Source organism: Cyanistes caeruleus, chromosome Z (genome assembly GCF_971803275.1).
Source record: "Cyanistes caeruleus chromosome Z, bCyaCae1.hap1.1, whole genome shotgun sequence".
Lineage (NCBI taxonomy): Eukaryota > Metazoa > Chordata > Aves > Passeriformes > Paridae > Cyanistes > Cyanistes caeruleus.
Window position 1 is genome coordinate 38,046,536 of NC_141732.1, and position 20,665 is coordinate 38,067,200.

The window sequence follows — 20,665 nt, forward strand, 5'->3', positions numbered from 1 at the left end:
GAGGAGAAAAGGAAGTTGTGACTTTCTCAAATTTATTACTTTCTGCTTTTCATTTAACTCTGCAGTTTTCTTTTCCATCTGTGTCTTTTCCTATTCATGCATATTTTTATGGACAAGTTTTCCACTTGGTGATGCCCTAAAAAAAAAAAAAAGGAAGCAATTAAAAGTTTTTAAAAGTATGCTGGCTGCAGTCTGTGACCATGTTATAGTGTGTTATGGCATTAAATATTTTCCTTTACATTTGAAAGAATTTTTTATATGTGGCTTAAAATTTAAGAAAGAGGACATGGGAATTATTTGTCAATTTTTACACTAGAAGAAAGTATCCTTGAGTTCAGAGCTGCCTTGCTTCCTAAACTCTTTCAAATAGTGAAATATTAGCCTGCATATGCTTTCATATGGTTGGAAACATTCTGGATAGTTTAGTATAAAACTGACAATAAGAATTTTTCAGATATCAAGGTACTGAAAAGGAAGTGAAAGAGAAGATGGAAGTATAGACAAAATAATGCATATTAAGGAAAATACTAATAGTCTTTAGCCTATATGCGTGAAGTTATGGACTTTGCTGCCACTGAGGGAAGAGTTCAGAGAATGGTAAGGGACAGTTCTCCAAAAATCCCAGAATTGTTAGGGTTGGAAGGGATTTCTGCAGATCGTCCTGTCTAATTCCCCTTCAGAAGCAAGTTCACTTAGAGTAGGTGAAAAATAAACACCTCCAGGTGGGTTTGAATGTTACCAGAGAGGGAGACTCCACAACCTTCCTGGGCAGCCTGTTCCAGTGCTCTGACATCCTGTAATGATTTAGATCCACTAATTTGAGTTTCCCAGCCAACACACTAAATAATGTGGAGGGTTTTAGCGCTAGCTAAAATTACCAGGGCAAGTACTCATTCTTTACTGTGAGATATGGATTAGGAGAAGGGAAAAACAGGCTTAAAACTTAAAAAGAATAAAGAAACTTTATTAACAGGACTACAAGAATAAGAAATATCAGAATAAAACCTCCAGAAACCTTTCTTCCTCCTCCCAACTTTTTCCTTTTCCAACTGACCATGTAGAGACAAACCTGGGATGGTAAAGCAGGACCAACTATACAATAGGCTTTTCATCAGTCTTTGTAGGGAGAGTTTTCTCTCATCATGCCATGGAGACTTCTCCAAAAGAAACAGTTCTCTCATGGCTTTTAATCCCTATGAATAGGAGCTGCCCAGGAAAACATTCTGCCATTTTGACATTTTCTCCCATTTTCACACCACTCAGAGGTGTGTTCATGGGCCATGAACTCATGGGGTATTATCTTAAGGATGAGTTATTCAAAGGCAAAGGTTCTCTCCATCTGTCTCTGTGATCATCTCTGAGAACATAGGTTTTCTTCTTCTCTCCCTGGGGGCAAAGGGTCTTCATCAGCTCCCATCTCTCTGTTCAAGCATCTCATGGGATCATCGCTACTCCAAAATCTGCTTGGCTTCATGAATGGATACCTTTGCTCAGATCTACAGCTTGAATACTTCATTTCCCCAATACTGTTTCATGAATTAAAGGACCTATTTCAGTATATCACTGTCCATCTCTATGGCCCTGCTGAAAGAATATTTTGGCCCTGTTCAGCATTTCCTCATTCTCCTTCTATCTCTAGGAGCCAAGCCTCCTTCTTTTTCTGACCTTGATGTTTTCATGTTGTCTTTTACATGTCACTCTGTCCTTTTCTCGCCCTGAAGAGAGGAGCAAGGTCTGCAGGTCTCATCTCTGTAGTGAAAGGCTTAAATCTTGCCCAATCTGTGACAGTCACAGTAGTGCCTCCCTCAGCCTGGCAGCCACTGGGAGGAGCGGTCAGTCCTCAGCCTGGAGCCATCGATGCAGAGCAGCGGGGGTGGGGTTTTTTTTTTGTGTCAGCAAGTGTCAGCAGCCATGGCCTGGCCCAGCCTGGGGCCAGGACCCCACAGCCTCTATCCCCTGCCCAGGAAGTCACTGGGGTTCAGCGTGGTGCCCCACCATAGGCTATGGGGGAGTGGGGCCGGCCACATCAGAGCTCCGATACCTTTTGAGGCCAGAAGCAAAAGAGAAAGAGGTTCCTGGGCCTGGGTTTTTAAAAGGTGGTATTTACAGGGGCAGATCTGCTTTCCAATGGTGCAAAATGTTGTCAGTTCTCAGAATGAGACAGCTATTGGCCTGTCTCAAGCACAGGGGAAGATCCCAGCAGCTTATCTCAAAAGAAAATCACTTCTGTGAGTGGTCTTACTTCTTTCCCTTAATGTCAATTAATGTCAAACTACCACTCATCCTCAATGTAAAGAAGATTTTCCTCATGTTGAGGTGGAATTTCTTATGTTTTGGTTATGGTCATTGCTCCTTATCCTGTCACTGGGCACCTTGGAAAGTGTCTGGCACCATCCTCTTGGCACCTGCCTTTGAGATATTTATATTCACTAATGATATCCCCTCTCAGTCTTCCCTTCTCCAGACTAAACAGGCCCAACTCCTTCAGTCTCTCCTCATAAGAGGGATGCTCCAGATCACAAATCACATCTTTGTCCTCCACTGAACCCTCTGCAGTTGCTCCTTGTCTTCTTTGGGGCCCAGAACTGCACATGGCTCTCTAAACATGGCCTCACTAGAGCCAAGCTGATGGGCAGGATCGCTTCACTCAGCCTGCTGGCAATGCTATTCAATGTACCCATGATACCGTTGGTCCTCGTGATCAGCTGAGTAAACTGAACATTAGGACCGACAGCGAAAGAACAGAAATCCACAGAAAAGTCATTATGTTGGTCTGCTATTAACCCATGGTACAATAGTCCTTCTGACTATAACCACTTTTGTCTGAAAGACTGTAGCAGAACAAGAGTAGGTAAGGTAGCAGTGGGACATAATATTTCAAATACATGTAAACAGCCTCTGCTGGAGTTATCTAGTGATAAATTCACTAGATCTTCTCAGTTGATCATTGCAGTTGCTGACAGAGGTGTAGGAAGGCATAAATGACTTTGAATAGTTGTATAGAATTTTGTATTTATGTTAGAATACCCCCTCTGCAATCTTCATAAGAAGCAAAATATGTACTGTTGCAGGCAACTACACTCTGGAGTTATTTGCCATGACAGGTTATGGGCCCAGGTAGATGCAGGTAAGAAAGAATACCCAAATTCAGAGAATAAGTACTTTGTTGACTGTTGAAGTTGACAGTACTGATGCAGACAGCCTTTAGCTCAGGTCACCCTTACATCCCTTGTCAGCAAAGGCCAGGAATGGGCAGCTGGGAAAATCTACTTATTGTCTCCTCTGTGTATTCCATCTTGGAAGAAATGTTTTCCATGTGGGCTGCATTTTAGAAGAAAACTAGGATTTTACAGTACTTTCGCCATCCCATCCTTATCATAGCATCTTAGAGGCCTATGGACTCTTCAGACATTACAAAAATAAGAGCCTAAAACTGTATAAACACACAATCAAAATATATTTTTGCAATTATGGCATGCATACATACTCTCCATTTTTAGTCTTTTTCCCTGCTCTAAGGATTAAAGTGCAGCAGTTTGTTTCAAGACATAAGAGTAAGCTTAATAGTCTATTCTGAAACATAAAATCACATACTTATTAATACTTACTAAAATTAGTGCAGTTTTTGATGTTCTCATGAAAGCATGGTTTTTCTAAGATGTACATAAATCATAAAACAACAAAAGACATGAATAAAATGTAAGTTACATTTGGGAATAATGCAGCAGAAGATGATTTGGTTGTACCCTGTTATTTTCTCTAATGTCTTGCAGTGATGTGTGTTTGTGAAGATACAACACACACAAATAGGTATATTTGTCCTCACTGTTTTATCTCTCACTTTAAACGAGAAAAACAAATATTCCTGGGCATTGCATTTTGTATTTGAGATTTCTGATTGCTAACTGTCTTGTTTTGATTACTGCCATGGTTAAGAGCTGCTGATTCACAGACAACTGACAGAACTTGTTTTTCCTGGAAGTCATCTGTGACTCTCTTCAGAACAGCTTGTGCTAATTAGACTTTGAAGTGTCGGCTTGGTGGAAAACTTTTTTCTCCTGCTTTTTAAGAAAAGCATCTGGTCCGCTAAAGAATTCATTTGTTAGATTAGTAATCAAGTGCAGTTAAGTAATGTTTTTTATGCTGAGAAGTCCATTGCTTTACCAGTTCATTTTAAATATTTTTAGAAGTACTTTTTACTGTAAAATTTTTATTTGTGAATCAAAGGCTAGATGTAGTTGGGCTTTAAATTATATTTCTGTTGTAGTGGCTTGTGAGCTTTGTGCACCACTGATAATGTGAAGGAAGGTCATGCTATTGGAAGATCTGAATAAACACATAGCTAATACCATGACAAAAATCTTTGCTGTGTTTTGAAACCAAGAAAGTTCAAATGAAAAGAAATTTAAGTGGGATTAGTAAGTAATCTGGGTAATTAGATTTTGAGAATATTAATTCTATTTTTACAGTTCTCATTGTAAATATAAAAGAAACATTTTCTTTTAGAAATGCAGTATTACAGTCCTGCCTACATATTTTATGGGCACTGTGAGGAAGGCCAGTGTTTGTAAGTTTGAATGCATGTCTCTTAATGTGATTCTCTTTGGGGGCTTTTTTACTGTGGAGTTTTTGTTCCTGGGGGCAATGCTGACAATAGCCTTTTTAACATAGGTAGTGGATTTATGTTACAGGCAGCTGGTCATGAATAAGTAGGTAAAGCTAGCAGACATGTTCAGATGCTTTAGCTGGTGAGGTGTTAAGTGTAACATCTCTGTCAGCTGAACTAGCACTTTTCAACAGAAAGGGTGTAGATGTGCACCTAATTTGAAAGTAGTTTGGTGATTTGATGAAGATGTTCATTAACAAACAAGGAACTTTGTCATAGTTTGTAGAATGAAACACTGGTGTCTATGGGAATTACTAATAGCAGGAGTAATAAACTACTGCTATGACTTGGGGAAAAGTTCCACTTTTTTGAAGCAGCATTTATTTAATTTGGATATTTACATGTTTAATAAGAAAATGATAAGTAGTCACTTATGTGGTTCTTCTCAGGCACAAACCTACAGCTTTACTCTTTTAGTTGATGTGGCATGTATTTTCTTCTGAATTAACTTGAAAAAAAAGTTATCCACAGAGAGAAGTAATTTGAATATATTACATTTGACATGTATTCAATCAAGCTTTCTTTTTTTTTTTTCTTTGTTTTGTTTTGTTTTAAAACATAGCTTTTTATAGATAAATAATCGGATCCTTCCTTACATTGTCAGTGAGATGAGGTTGCTGATTTCTAGTCAATACTTGCTAGATACTAAGTGTTTTAATTTGAAACAGTGTGTTGAGGATATGGGGTTCACTGGGAGTATGTTAATCAAAACAAGTGAGCAATTGTTCATTGATTTTTTTGTTTTGGGCTTGTTTTTTTCTTGGTAGTTTTTTTTTTGGGTTTTTTTTTTTTCTTTTTTTTTTTCTTAATGTCGATATAACCTTGGAGCAGTTCCAGCTGTGTTAATAAACCACAGGAAGCTGTAGTGAACATAAATGTATTTAAAGAAGGAATTCTGTCTCTACCTAACGCACAGACAACTAAGCAAAAGCAGCTGGTTACTGAAGTCAGTTTCTTTTCCACTACATGTGAAATTCATAATCAAAGACATGAGACAAGTTCACAGCTAGTAGTTGGCTGATTTACAGCCAGCAGTTGCTGTTCAATGTGGCTTGCACATATGAGGTTGAATTTGTTTAACAGGGGAGAAGTCATAAAGCATTAATTGCTTTTGATGCTATTGCACATTTCTAGAATCAGCAACCTAATTTAATCTCAATGAAATTTAAATCTTATGTTTTGTCTGCCAAACTTAAAAAGTTCAAACATAATCTATTTTCTTCAAAGAATTTCAGATATGAAAACAGTTTTGGTGATATGTGAGGATTTATGTGAGCATTACTTGAGTATTATATGAGCATTTTATGATCAATATATGAGTATTATTGAAAATTCCTAATTATCTTGACCACTTCTTTTGCAGAAAAGGTATGAAAATTGAAACATTCATAATTCTTACCAGCAACAAGTAGTGCTCACGTTGTATGGAAAACCTGCCATTTTATAGGTCAGAAGAAGGTTAGGGATCTCCTTTTCTCTTGAGATTATCATACAGATCGTCCCTTGAGATTATCATACATAAATTAGAGATTATCATACAGTTTAAAGTAACGAGCATCGTCAGGAAGAGAGAGGTTTGGAAACTGATGATCCCAGCAAGTAAGTTTTATCCAACTGAGAACAGCCATCAACAGTGTCATGACTGAGCTCCAGATGGCAACTAAACATCACACAGCTGCTTGCTCTCTCCTCACACAGTGAAATGGGAGGAGAGAATTGCAAGGATTAGAGTGAGAAAAGCAATGGATTCAGATAAAGTAGTTTCCTAACTGAAATAAAAAAAACCCCAGAAATAGCAATAATATTAATAATGAAAAGGAAAAAAACCAGAGAGAAATAAAAGCCAAGTAAGAGAAATGATGCTGCTGAAAACAATTGTTCACCACCAACCAGCCAAAGCCTGGCCAGTTCCTGAGCATCAGCCACCTGGCAGCATCCTCTCTAGTCTTCTTGCTAGGGAGAGCACAGGCTACAGGATGCAGGGTGTCCTGTTCAGCTGTGGTCATTTCTACTGGCTGTTCCTCTGCCAGTGTTAAGCCCAGCCCCAGCTTTCTTGATGGTGAGGTGGTGCCAGGAGGAGTAGAGGCCTTGAATCTGTGCAACCACTGCTCACCAACAAGTGGCACCTCCCCATGTTACCCTCGCTGTTTCACACTGTGATGGTTTTTAGGACTAGCTAAAATCACCAGGGTACTTACTTATTTTTTGATGTGAGATATGGATTACGAGAGGGGCGACACAGGCTTAAAACTTAAAAGAAATAAAGAAATTTTATTAACAGGACTACAAGACTAAGAAACTAGAATAAAACTTCCAGAAACCTTTTCTCCCCCCACCCAAACTTTTTCCTTTCTCAACTGACAACGTAGAAACAAAAGGTGGGATGATAAAGCAGTACCAACTATAAAATAGCTTTTTCAACAGTCTATGTAGGGAGAGGAGTTTTCTCTTATAGTGCTATGGAGACTTCTCCAAAAGAAACAGTTCTCTCATGGCTTTTAATTTCTACAAATGGCGGTAGCCCGGGCACAAACTCTGCCATCATGTTTTCCTCCCATTTTTACACCACTCAGAGGTGTGTTCATGGGCCATGAACTCATGGGGTATTATCTTAAGGATGAGTTATTCAAAGGCAAAAGTTCTCTCCATCTATCTCTGTGATCATCTCTGAGAACGGAGGTTTTCTTCTTCTCTCCCTGGGGGCAAAGGGTCTTCATCAGCTCTCATCTCTCTCTCTGTTCAAGCATCTCATGGGATCACAGCTACTCCAACATCTGCTTGGCTTCATCAGTGGATACCTTTGCTCAGATCTACAGCTTCATTCCCCCAGTACTTTTTTCATGAATTAAATGAGCTATTTTTCAGAGCATTATTGTCCATTTCTATGGCCCTGCCAAAATAATATTTCGGCTTATTAGAGCATCTCCTCATTCTCCTTCTATCTGAGGCATGACTCTTTCTTTTACTGACGTTGATGTTTCATGTTGCTTCCTTACATGTTGATCACTCACATCCTTTTGTCTCCTTGGAGAGAAGGTTAAAGTCTGCAGGTCTCATCTGTGTAGTGAAAGGGTTAAATCTGGCCCAAGCCACAGCAGATATTCATGGTCTCTGATTTCAGCTGGCAGCCACTGGGAGAGAGTAGATGGTCCTTGGCCTGGAGCCATCTGTGCAGGCCATGGGAGCGGGGACAGTATCGACGAGAGGTCAGCAGTGGTGGCCTGGCCCAGCCTAGGGCTGGGGCCCCCCTGGGAAGGGCTTTGGCCACCCTGCTGGGATGGGACCCGGAGGGTTTCCCAGGAGAAGGCAGTGCTGCAGCACAGCCCCCACCAGGGAGCCGCTACCACTGGCTGGCCCATCCGCCCCTACAGGCCACGGGGGAGCAGGGCCAGCCACACCAGAGCTCTGATACCTTTCAAGGCTGGAAAGAAAAAGAACAAAGTTCACGGGTTTGGGTTTTTAAAAGGTGGTGTTCACAAAAGTGATACTACTTTTCAGTGGTGCCAAATGCTGTCAGTTCTCAGAACTGGCCAGCTATTGGCCTGATCTCAAGCAGAGAAGAAACTCCCAGCAGCCTCTCTCAGAGAAATCACTTCTGTGGGTGTTTTGTACTTTTTTCCCTAAATGCCATACACACATACCCCAAACATAGTTCCTTACCAGCTACTGTGAGGGCAATTAACTCCATCACAGCCAGAGCCAGCACAGCAAGAAAAGTATTTCTGAATGTTTTGCATTATAACAAATTATCACTCTCAGCACTTCAAAATATAGTAATGGGTTTTATCTGTGGCAAGAGTGATTTTTCTGTTTTGTTGAACCAATTATTAAGTTCACTGATGATAGCTGAAGTCAGGACACTGGTATTTGCTTCTTCTGGTACTGTTACCAGCTGTATTTCTTCAAGCTCCAGCATTGAAAACCTTTCTATCTTTCTCAGTTTCATTCTCAAATCTTAAAAGAAGATGCATATAATTGTGGAACTACAAGGCACAAAATGATTTTAGAAATGTTCCTGATTTTATTTCAGCCATTGTAGCATTACATTTTTGAAATAAAACATTACATTACAGAGCATTTCCTCTATGATTTTTATTCACATAAACATAAGTGATACCTACATTTAGCATTATTTCTCATTCAAAGGACTGGGTTTATTTTGTCTAGACCTGATTTTGCTTTTTCTTTTGTTTCCCAGATGGCTATTCCCTGTTTTGGAAACAAATAGTAAAAGTTGAAATACTCTGCCTTATTCAAATTTAATTTTTTGTTATTTTGTTCAGTTCTGGACAACATTTTTTGTCAAGAGTTCAGTGTCCGAAAGCATTCAGCCAGTTCTTTTGAGGGGAACACTCAAAAGTTGGCAGAATAGTGATGGGGTTACTACTACTTGTGGATGAAGCGTTCTGCTCACAGACTGACAGATACTTGGACTGTAAGAAAAATTACTTATCTTATTAACTTGGAATGATAATTATGACTAAATTTCAAATACTGTCAAACATTTCAAACTTGACCTTTACATGCAAATATCCAGGAAACATGCTGAACCGGAGGGCACCATTCCATTGAAAGGAAGTTCCTGGGAAGAAGGCCAAAGACTTGAAACGGTGTTTTGATTGCTTACTCCAAATTTTCAAATGACGAGCGACGACAATTGTCCCTGCTAAATGTGTTCGTGGTCTGAAAAATTTACCATTACCCAAATTAAGCTTCACATTCCTTAAGTTTTTACAGTTACAGACACTCTACTTTTAAAAAGCTGAATTTGAACTCAAAACCCTACTATTAAGGCTTCATCAGGTTTTTTGAAAACTAAGGTATTATGCAGTAAAAGCATTATAGCCTCTACAGTAAATATGTTTGACAGGCTGCAATCTCCTATGAACTATTCCAGGACATCTGACTCCTCTAAACATTTTTAAAACCTTTAACATGCTGAATGCTTTATGAGTACTTAGTAGTGATAAATGTAGAGGTACTACTCTGTGCTTTGCACTCTATTCTAAGCCTGTCAGAGGAAATACCTGTTGAAACTTGTGCCCTGTTGTAGACATTTATTTTCCTTTACAGCAGTACTGACAGTCATATATGTGTTTTATCACATCTCATTAAGGTACCAAGCAATGCTTTTAAAGAATGCATTTCCTGTGCATTGTAGTCCATGTAATCACTACTGTGAGGTAATACTACCACTGGTTGCAAATTGAGTAAGTAAACATTTGTCAGATATCTGTTTATATGCTTGGATGGCTCTGACCACAACAAGGTTTCTGTCTTGTTTGGGTCTAATTATGCTGTCATATATAAAATTAGTAATAGCAAAAAATAATTGAATGTGATGGTTTTGTTTCCTAGGTATAGCATACCTGAGTGGAATGTGCAGTGAGAAACGAAAATGTATAATTGCAGAGGACAATGGTCTGAATCTGGCTTTTACAATTGCTCATGAAATGGGTCACAAGTAAGTATGTGGATATTAAAACCTAGTATTCATTTGCATGTAATACTACTATGATTTGACTAATTTGATTGTATACTTCAGTTTTTCCTTTCTTTCTATAAGGTAGGGATTTAAATTAAATGAAAAATTCAGAAAATACTGTTTCTCATAATAACAATAATAACAATAATAATAATAGTAACAACATGTATTGATATATGGTATGTAGCTTAACAAAATGTTTATGACTTGAAATAATACAAAAAGTCTTTATAGCTACAAAATAAATGGATTAACTGGAAAGACTGCCATTGTCTAGGGAAAAACAGGTGCCCCAAGATGTTTTTTCTTTGCTGACTGTGGTATTGTGTAACAGATCCAACTCTAATATTTGTTGCCAACAAACATTTTAATGAGATCATAAGTTGGAAGAGCCCTTATTTAATTTGGCTTTCTCAGGATAGATTCCATGAAAGTGTAGAATAGTCATTGGTCATTGCCACATTAATACTGGTTTTCCTCTTAGAAGAAGAAAAGGGTAGTGAAATGAAGATGAAGGTAACTGTCCTTCACAATTGGGCTGGATGTTTTTACTTACTCAGTGTCAAATATTTTAACCCAAAGTGAAAAATTCTTATTGTGCAATAATAAAGTCTGTTAATAAGAGTTGAACTTCATTCTTGGCTTTACTACTTATAAAGAAAAAGAAATAAAGGAGTCTTATATTTAACTGAAATAAAATACAGGTATGTATTACTGTGTCATTTTTTTCTGCAGTGTCTCTGCCAGGTATTTGTGTACTTGAATTATAATGTTAGTTTCAGAGTGACAACAGAGAGAGGTGTTTTGCTAAATATGTGGTTAGGTATCTTAGGAGAAGCACTTTTAATTAAAAGTGGCTTGGTTTAAATTTGGTCAGAGCTTTCTGAGACTGGAGATCCCAGCATCTAGTATTGAAACATGAGTTAATTTGCAAAAAAAAGCAGGAAATTAAAAGACTTGTATTGATTTTTTTTTCTGGATACAAAATAAGCAAATACAGAGCAATTATATAAAGATTGACACAAGTATAAGTTGCTGCATGAAATTGATCTTTTCTGTTTGTTCTTTATTTTTTGCCATTTCGTAACTGCAGAAAAAAACTCCAGGTTAATATGAGCCAGCCTGCTTGCATGATGGTTGTGATAAAGGAAAGATGTAAGAAGGAATTTCTGTTTTGTAGCTACATATCATTCTATTTTTATTTTTTTGCTGTAGTTTTTTCTGGTATTGGAAGAGGGAATGGGTAGAGGATGAATTATTTCCTGTAAACTTATTCCTATGAGAGTAAACCAAGTATAAGGGGAAAGAAACAATCACTGAATGTGATCTGCACATAAATTCACTGGTAAATTACAAAATTGTTTGAGACAGATATGATAGTAACAGATATAAGTACTACTTTATGCCCAACACAGTGAAAGTATTTTTAGAGAATAGAAGCCTCTGCTGCAAAATTACTGTATTTGAAAAAAGAGACATCTTAATCAACAAGAAATATAACATCTTATGCTGCCTGAAAAATGGTGATATGTAAAATTCTTGCAAAGTTATGGGTGGTGTGTTGGTTGTGCAATAGCAGATTTGCCAATGTGGGATACTGATCTTAAAAAGTTTATGTGGTTGGGTTATTGTCATGGGGTAGTGGTAAGGTTTTGGTCTTGCAGCAGACTATCAAACCTATTTTTGACTTCCTAAGGTCTTCTAGATGCCAAGCAGTACACGAAACAAGGTAGACAGAGAAGCTCACTGTTGCTGCTAGCAGTTCTTCCAAGACTGCAGCACAGGTCAGGCTCTATAACTGTGTTACATTTTTTTGTGAACTTGGAATATCTTCATGGCTTTGCATTGCTGTTGAACTTTTGAAGAGAAAGGAATTTACATGATCTTCCTACAGGAATATGAAACTTATATTGCTTATATATAAATCTTGGGGGAAAAGAAGTTACAAGACTACATATGAAATTTCCAAGGTTTCAAATCCTTTCACATTAACTCAAATAAACTTGGAAAAACAAACCATGATGGTATCCTGACCATCACATTCTCACAGTAGTAATGGCATTTGGATGTCCTGAGAGACATCCTCATAATTCTCTGTGGGTAATGTAATGTAATGTAATATATTTTTTTCAGAAGTGGAAATAAAGAATAAATCAAATCTTGTGTCAATGTAAAAAGATTGGATTGAACCAGACATTTCTTCAAGAAATCCAAACTAAGGAAGGCTTGTAACAAACCACATAGTATATAGGACTACCACAAAAATGAAGGAATAGGTAGCCAGAGATATATGAGTAGCTGTCAAAAAGAAAACCCACACAAACAAAAAAAAAAAAAAAACCAAAAAATAATAAAAAAACCCCAACCAAACTCCAAAAAAAAAACCCCTCAAAACAAATAAAAAACCCCACTAAAATCCAAAACCAATCCAAAACAACCAAACAATGAAATAACAAAACCAACCATCCCCCAGTGCAAAAGATGCAGAGGCATGGAGGCAAAGATCCCTGGTTCATGATGGATTCAGAGTCCTTAGCTTCCACAATCTGAAATGGAGTTGTCTTGCACCAAGGAGCGTAAGGTGACATTTTAGAGACATTTGTTTTTTCTGCATGTCTCAGTTTGCCAGTCAGGCCCTGGCAATTGCATAGAAGACCTTAGTAGTAGTTGAACCTTTGTGAAGAGACAATATAAAAATGTTTGAAGACAAACATTTGAATGTAGATCCTATTGGAAAGCACTTGAGCAGATGCAAATGTATCTAGAGTATCTCTTACATAGATTTGTCTTGCTCATTCTTAACTGCCTCAGAAGCAGAGATTAAATGGTCACCATACAGATCAGTCATAAATAGTTCTTTCAACACATCATCTTTTCTAAAAAAAATTCACTGAGTCTTTTTGAATCTTGAGGTTATTTAACTACTACCTTGGGGTTTTTTGTGTGTGATATCTGTAACCATTCTAGTTGCTCTTGTGAAGAGTCTTGTTCAGCAGCATAGAACCAAAAGCTTTCTCAAAGACTTTGCTTCTTGAAGGATAAAGAAAAAACAATTTTTTTCCCTTCTGTACAACAAATATTATTCTTGCCTGAATTACTGTACAAATAGATTCAAAACTTATGCAATGTAGATGCTGTTGATTTTTGTTTTCTGAAAGCATATGCAAACAGACGTTACCAGTTGTCATTGTACTGATGAATATAATGTTCTGATATGTTCCTTTCATTGAAGAAATTTCTCCTGATATCCAACTTGAACCTCCCCTGGCACAGCTTGGGGCCATGTTGCATGGGAGAACAGACCCTTATACGGAATACATTCTGATACATGGATATTTATTAAGTGTTGTGTTGTTGTTTATTTTTTTTTTTTTTCCAATTAAAAGGGAAATATTCTCTATGAAATACAATGTCAGACTAAACCTTACTTTGCAATATGAAACGTCTTCTAGCCTTGTGTATCTGAATGCAGGTGATATTTAGTGACACTGAGAATTAATGTATGTCAACGGTTGATTTTTGAGCACTGTTTCATCAGTCATTGAAAATTGAATCACATTAATACATTTGGTTTTCTTAAACATATCCTATTTATTAAAATACATTTACTAAGCAGTTAGGTAATTGCAGAATGAGGTCACATTACGAAGTAAAAACTAACAAGAGTAGTGCATTATCTCTTGTGAAGAACAGTGAGAAGAGTGAGAATTGCTGATACTGAGGTTAAAAAGCTACATGTGATTTTACTTAAATGATGGCTCTCTGTGGGTTATGATTTCTTTTAAAAGATGGAGAAATAAAGAATGGAAATAAATTTTTTGCATCTCAAAATACATTAATTAACAATTATCGAGTGCTCTAAATTAGTTTAGAAGTTGTCTTAGACACTTAAAAGAGAGACTGGTGGAATTTTTCAGAATTAATTTTATATGCATCTGCATTCTTTTTCTGACAAGCATTTTGTGAAATGTGTTACTAAAATTCAGGATATTCTACCACATATTTTATAGAGCTGAATAGGGAGTCTGTAGAATTTGTAAATCACCTATTTAGTAGTTTATAAGCAAAAAGCATTTATTCTTCGTGAATATATTAAAAAGTTTTATGAAATGCTGTGGACCTTGATAAGAGCTTTAAATGGAAGATAAGGAAATGCTAATGGAGAGTGAGTTACTCCCCACATTTTTCTTATTGCTGTCCAAAGTATGATCACAGAACACAATAAAATGCATAAGAGTTATAGAAGCAAGGGTCTGCCAATTTTTGCAAATGGGTTAGTAATGTGAAATAAGGAATATCATTAAAGTAACTGGGAAAAAAAGAGCTGTTTGGATCTTTAAAAGGTTAAAGTAGAATAATACAACTGAACTTGTTTTCAAGGAGGAACAAGATTAGCACATGGAAAGAAAAGATATTAATTAGATTTGGTAGAATAGCTCCTTATAACATGAAAATCACTTAATATAATGAAAATTTAAGAAGCATGATGCTTCTGATGGAACTGTGGACAGTAAGTTTAATTTTCTTGAGGATCAGTAATAAAGCTTTTGATGTGTTGGTCTTGGATGTCCAGAGTATTTGTTTAGCATTTATTTTGTTCCCTCGTTGTTCAACTGCCTTACCAAAGGATGAAACCTTACTTCATAACTGAATGAATATGCAGATAAACCACCCTCTGTTCACACTTTAGTAACTTTTCTATCTTAAGAAAGAAGGGTAGTGAGGTTTAACAGGTTAGTGCACTGTTTTTCTCTTTCCTAAATACTTATCTGTGGAGTAAACTAAGTTAGAATTTTGACTTTCTTACTTGTTACCAGGAACTTTTCAAAGGTTACCTTCACCAGGAGAGGGACTGGGGGATTCATTTGGAAAAAAATAGAGGAAGAAAACTCTTTGTGTATTTGGTCAGTGACAGCAGCTTATGAATCATTTCTTATGAACAATGAGGGTTCCTCCCCTTCCATATGCCTTCTCCTTTTCTGGGACAGATCACAAAGACAGAGTTTGTAATCCCTACTAACTCATGACAAGACTAGCTTGCGTTTGAAAAGTATCAGTATTAGGAATGTAACTGGTGGTATCTGTATTAACAGAATAGACTTTTCATTCCTGAAAACAGAATTTGGATGAACAAGTCATTATTTAAATCCTACTGCTGAAATTTCCTGCTTCCATAGGAGCTTTCTCTTCTCATGTGCATTAGTTACCTTCTAGCCTTGCAGCACATTGTACTGCTCTTGAATAATTATTTGATGATATTTATTTTACATTCTGGAAAGCAAGATGATTTTGTTGTTTGGGTTTTTTTTTAAGAATAAATCAGAAAGCAAAAAATTGACATGTATTGGGATGACATGTTAGGATAATTATTCCACTGATAATTAAGCTTTATTCAGTAGTGGCCATAATATTATTCTGGGGTCCCGTTCTCCTGGAGCTTCTGCTTCCCAGCATCCTCACTTAGATTATGAAGGGTCCCACAGTGTCAGTGAAGGCTGTGCTGGTAAGCTTTCCCCAAATAACCTTGCTTCCTTCTCTCTCCCATATAACTCCATAGGCTATTAGGGTATTGGGTAGAAGGTGCAGGGGAAATTCTTGTCATTGTGGCTTTATTCCAACTGCAGAGTTTGTCATTTCCCTCCAGTTGTTTCTTTCTTAATTTTTTCTGTCCTTTTTGACTAATGGTCTAAAGCTGCGTTTCTCAGTCCAAGATACATGGATATGGATATTAATCTATCTGTAGGTACTATCAGAGATGTTGAGCTTTGACTGTTTTGGCTGGTTTTTGTCATTACTGAGTTCTCTGTTCAAATCAAAGTTGACTGAAATGTAGAGATGAGAGCCTAACTTTGAGTAAAACAGTTTGAAAAGTACAGCTACTCTTTGAAAAACTGAACTTTGTAGTGATTTTAAAAATACATGCAAAACAGATACAGGCAATCATCTTTCCCATACACATATTTGTGTCATTACAGATTTACACAAAAATTATTATAATTCCCTGCTTTTTGTGCATAGCTACATAAAACATGCCTGGAGAAGAGGAGGCTCTGGGGGGAGCCTATGGCACCTTTCAGTACCTAAAGGAGAGCTGCAGTAGAGCTGGGGAGGGGCCTTTTACAAGGGCATGTAGTGACGGACAAGGGGAAATGGCATTAAACTGAACAAGAGTAAGTTTAGATTAGATATTAGGAAGAAATTTTTTTACTGTTAGTGTAGTGAAGCACTGAACAGGTTGTCCAGAGAGGTTGTGTACTCCCCATGTTGGGCTGATCAAGACCAGGTTGGGTGGAATTCTGAACACAACGTGGTCTAGTGGATGGTTCCCTGTCCAAGGCAGTGGGTTTGGAACTAGATGACCTTTAATGTCTTTTCCAACTCAAGCCATTCTATGATTCTGTGGTTATCTTATTTTTATATCATTTTTGTATTGTTTTACTATCTGTGACATTTCCTATCCTATTTTTAAAACAAAATGGAAACTTTACAGGGAAATTTATCTATAAAGCATAGTATTTGTCTAATAAGAAACTGCTTTTTAATATTTGATCTTAAGAAAGAAGGTAATATGCTTTTCTTTTTCCTTGATACTTATTTATTTCATGAAAATTAGTAGGAGGCTTTTGCTTTGTCTTGCATTTCAGCATTACATATTCTCTATTTCAAACATGCTTTATATAAAATCACCCTAGTATTTTCATCGCTGTCTTTTTGTTTTCCTCATAACTCAGGAAAAATATTCATAAAGTAACTGTTCTAAACTATTGTAGTTAAACTGGCAGTACACTGAGTAGTCTTTCTATTTATTTTTTTTTTTTATTGCTTTAATGAAATTCAAAGTATAGATATTAGATACTCAACCATGCAAGTTCTTGAGATATCTTACATTCATTTTTCATGCTTTAGTGAGTAAGTTCTTTAAAAATTTATAGTCTGTTTCTTGCCTGCTTCCATATCAAAGTAGACATCTTTGTTCCACAGTCGTATACTTACGCTGACTTGAGTTAGCATAGGATCTTACTGGGCACGTGGGTGTATCATTCCAGACTTCACTGGCCTGAAAATTGTACAACAAAATACATTTAAGATTAAAGATGATGGAAAATAATGAAGTCTGTTGCATTCTTCGCATTTCTGTTTACTTGCACTCAAAATGTTTCTGGTGTTTAAAACCATGGATAAAAATAAATAGTTCTTCTGATCCAGTTCTAATCATGGAAAGATCTTTGTTTTTCACAACACATCACTGTGATGCCAGGCAGAGATAAAGCATCACCAACCTTTTGCTGATAGGAGGACAGCTGAAGAAACAGCTCAGGAAGAAATGAAGCACTGAGGCAGGGAAGAAGCCCTGCATCAGCATTTTAGTAACTTAAAAATATATGAATTTTTAAAAGAAATTTAGATTAGTCAACTCTTTCTCTGGCAAGGTATTAAGAGTTGTGTTTCTGCCAGGCTATACTTTTCCAGGGTGGATTTATGTTAGATTTTCCTTAAGATAACATTTGTAAACTAAACAGTGTCGTTAGAGGACACTAAGTATAGCGAGCGTTCCAATAAGTTATGCACAGCCACAGAGGTTTTTTCATGAGGCAAAGAAGCTTTTATTTTGGGGTTTTGTTAACTTTTTTATAAGTTGTTCTGATCAGGTCACCCTGATTGGTAGAAGGAACACCTCTCTCATCCCATTGGTGGGACAAGAGAGAAAACACTCTCAGAACATCTGTGTCTTGTTTTGGGAAAGTAAAACTTCATTTACAGAAATAGTCCTTGAGAAAGACAGTTCTCAAAGGCGTTCCCTTGGGAACAATCATCTCCTGAGAGCTTGAAATTCTCTCAGGTTCAGAAATCATGTGTACAAGTTAGTAACTGAAAAACAACCTACAGGATGCAAAGGCTTAATTGAGAGTCTGATACATTTAAAATATCTGTGAAAAAAATGGCAAAACATCATAACAGTGTCAATGATTTTTGTTAATGCAGAAACTATATTTTGATAGCTCTTTACTAAGTTTATGATAGGTCAAGGATGTGGCATGGGTGACATATTTACCACAAGCCAGTACTTTTCCTATATCATCTAATCTCTGTAAAAAACCTTCAGGAAGGGGCAATGTTATGGTTTTCATGTTATGATGCTAAATACAGCTGTCACAGCAAAACTTTAAATTATTTATATACTTCAGTCAAAGAACCGTGGCTCAGTAGTTTGTCTATATCCAGCACCATGAAGCCTGGTGGTAGAAGTACTGGAGTTACAGAGAAGAAAGCAGCTGTTCAGCAAAAGCTGCAGTCAGATGGACAACAGTGTCCAGTGTATGTTAATATCCCTATACTAATATGCATGTTGTACTTTTACACAGTTGTTTTAAGACTGAAAATGTAATCTAAATTCATTGTGGACAATGAGCAATGATTCACAGTAGGGAAATAATAAGTGCATAAAGTTATTTATTTTTACTTTTTCTGATCATCTAATTTTTAACAAGGAGATTGAGATTTCCTTGTTTGGTAGATTTTCCTTTGAAGATAAATTCTTTCCAAAAGAAATCTTGTTTTAACTTCTTAATTTTTCTGTAGCTGGTCAATTGCCTTTAACTTTCAGCTAAATAATTCATTTACAAGTTGAATTTTGTCTTATCCCATTTATTCAATGATCTGTGAAGCCCTCATATATTTTAAAGGACATATAAAAAATCATACAACAATTAATATTTCACTAACTGGGATTGTAAAAGAAAACGAAAAGCCAACATATAATGGCTTATAAAATCCTGCTACTAGTCTGGTCTTTTTATATGTTTTTCTCTATAAAGATAACAGTGTGATAAAACATTTTACTGGAAAAGTGCAATAAAAGTACTAAGAATGTAGTATAGCTTCTGTCTCTCTGTGATAGTCACAAAAGGGGTGTTATTTTCACTTATCAATACATCCTCATGATACTGAAAAATTTTAGATAAGACAAGTTGTTGTGAAAGTCACTGTACTATGAAACACCATATAAGCCTTTAAACCTTATAATTTCTGGGTCCACAGTTTAAAAAGTTTTGATCATTCTAGCTTACTATTGCACAAAATGATGAAAAAACCCAGTGGAAATAATAAGGAAGATAACACTTCCTTATTAATAATATTTTTTAAAGTAATTTTTATTTTTAAGGCAATAGAATTTATTATGTTAGTGATATATTTGACAAAATGGAAAAATATATAGGATAATAGTTTCAGTGAATTTACGAATACTGTGTAGTAATCACTTATATTAATATGAATTTTTAACAAGTCGAATGGAACCTGATCCCATCACACATCACAGATAAAAACTGGCAACTGCATTCAGAGGTTTACTTTCTCCTTGACAAGGGGAGAGTTTTCTAGTAATTTTCAGTCTGTCCTGAGTTCATATGAGTAGCATGATACTTGGTCTGCAATTCACACTCATCATTCTGTTGTTCTAGATATGACTTGGAATAAAAGGATCCTTTAGTATTTGGCAATCTGTTTATTATACTGAACATTCTAGTGCTTGTTCTTTGACCCAGCACTTACTCTTGTGCATTTCTTAATCTGTTTCTTATTTCCTGATCTGTCTCACTGTTAGTGACTGTGACAATCTGATTGGTAGTTGTTCTCGTTTAATTTTTTTATTCTCTTGGTTTTTGTTTATAGATAAGCCTAAAGTCATTCTCCACATCTATCTGAACTAACCTAATGAATTGCTCCTTCATTAAGTTTTTGATACTATTTAATCTTTGTCCCTTCTTTTCCTGTTTCTGGTTTAATCATTCTTGTTCATGCACTACTTACATTTTAAGTGTGATAGGATGGTGACTACCATCATCTACTATTTACAAAGCACAAACAAAATAACGAATAAATAATAAAAAGCTTTTACCTGGAAGTATGTGGGGTCACTGAGCAACTGCATATTTTCATGAAAGTAGCACATATCAAAGAATTTTGATGTCCTGTGGTGATAAGAAATATAAAATATCAATTAAGACCTAATTATTTCAATAAGGTGTGTGCATAACCTGATTTAGCTTGTTTAAATATAGAATAGTGACTGAGAATCATCCTTTAAGGCTTAAAAGAGCTTTGATTCTGTAATATTCCACTATAGTAAGAAGGTCAAGCTAAATTTTAGTTCTTGGTATTTGTTCAGTATGTTGACACTGGGAATGCATTTTGAATGCCAGAATATAAGCCATTCCCTAAGGTGACAGGAGAGATGATGTTGTCTGTTTGATTCCAGCTATATACGTATAATTGCAGCAGTAGTTAGCTGTTAAAGAAATGTTTTTTAACTGAAATATTAAGCAAATGTTTTTCTTCTGCTTTCAGTGGGCTGAGTGATTACCTTCAAATACAGAGAATTTAATGATGTTTCTTTGTACTATTTCTACTTGCATATTAAAGATTTAGCAAAAATGATTCCAACTTTATACATGGTATCACTAAAAACGTAAAAAAAATTCTTTTAAACAAGTCTTAGAGGGCTTTCTAGATAA

General features: G+C 36.3%; 1 protein-coding gene across 10 annotated transcripts in view; it reads left to right on the forward strand.

Moving 5' to 3' along the window:
* ADAMTS19 (ADAM metallopeptidase with thrombospondin type 1 motif 19) overlaps positions 1–20,665 on the forward strand; it is a 140,428-nt gene that overhangs the window by 63,594 nt on the left and 56,169 nt on the right. For 6 of the 10 annotated variants that reach the window (XM_023944865.2, XM_086867041.1, XM_086867045.1 and 3 more), the window contains one exon: positions 10,025–10,130. In XM_023944865.2, the coding sequence (XP_023800633.2) occupies positions 10,025–10,130 (106 nt within the window). Of the gene's footprint in view, positions 1–10,024; positions 10,131–11,244; positions 11,307–11,847; positions 11,936–20,665 lie in introns of all 10 variants that reach the window. The other 4 variants (XM_086867040.1, XM_086867039.1, XM_023944863.2 and 1 more) reach the window with 1 other exon arrangement.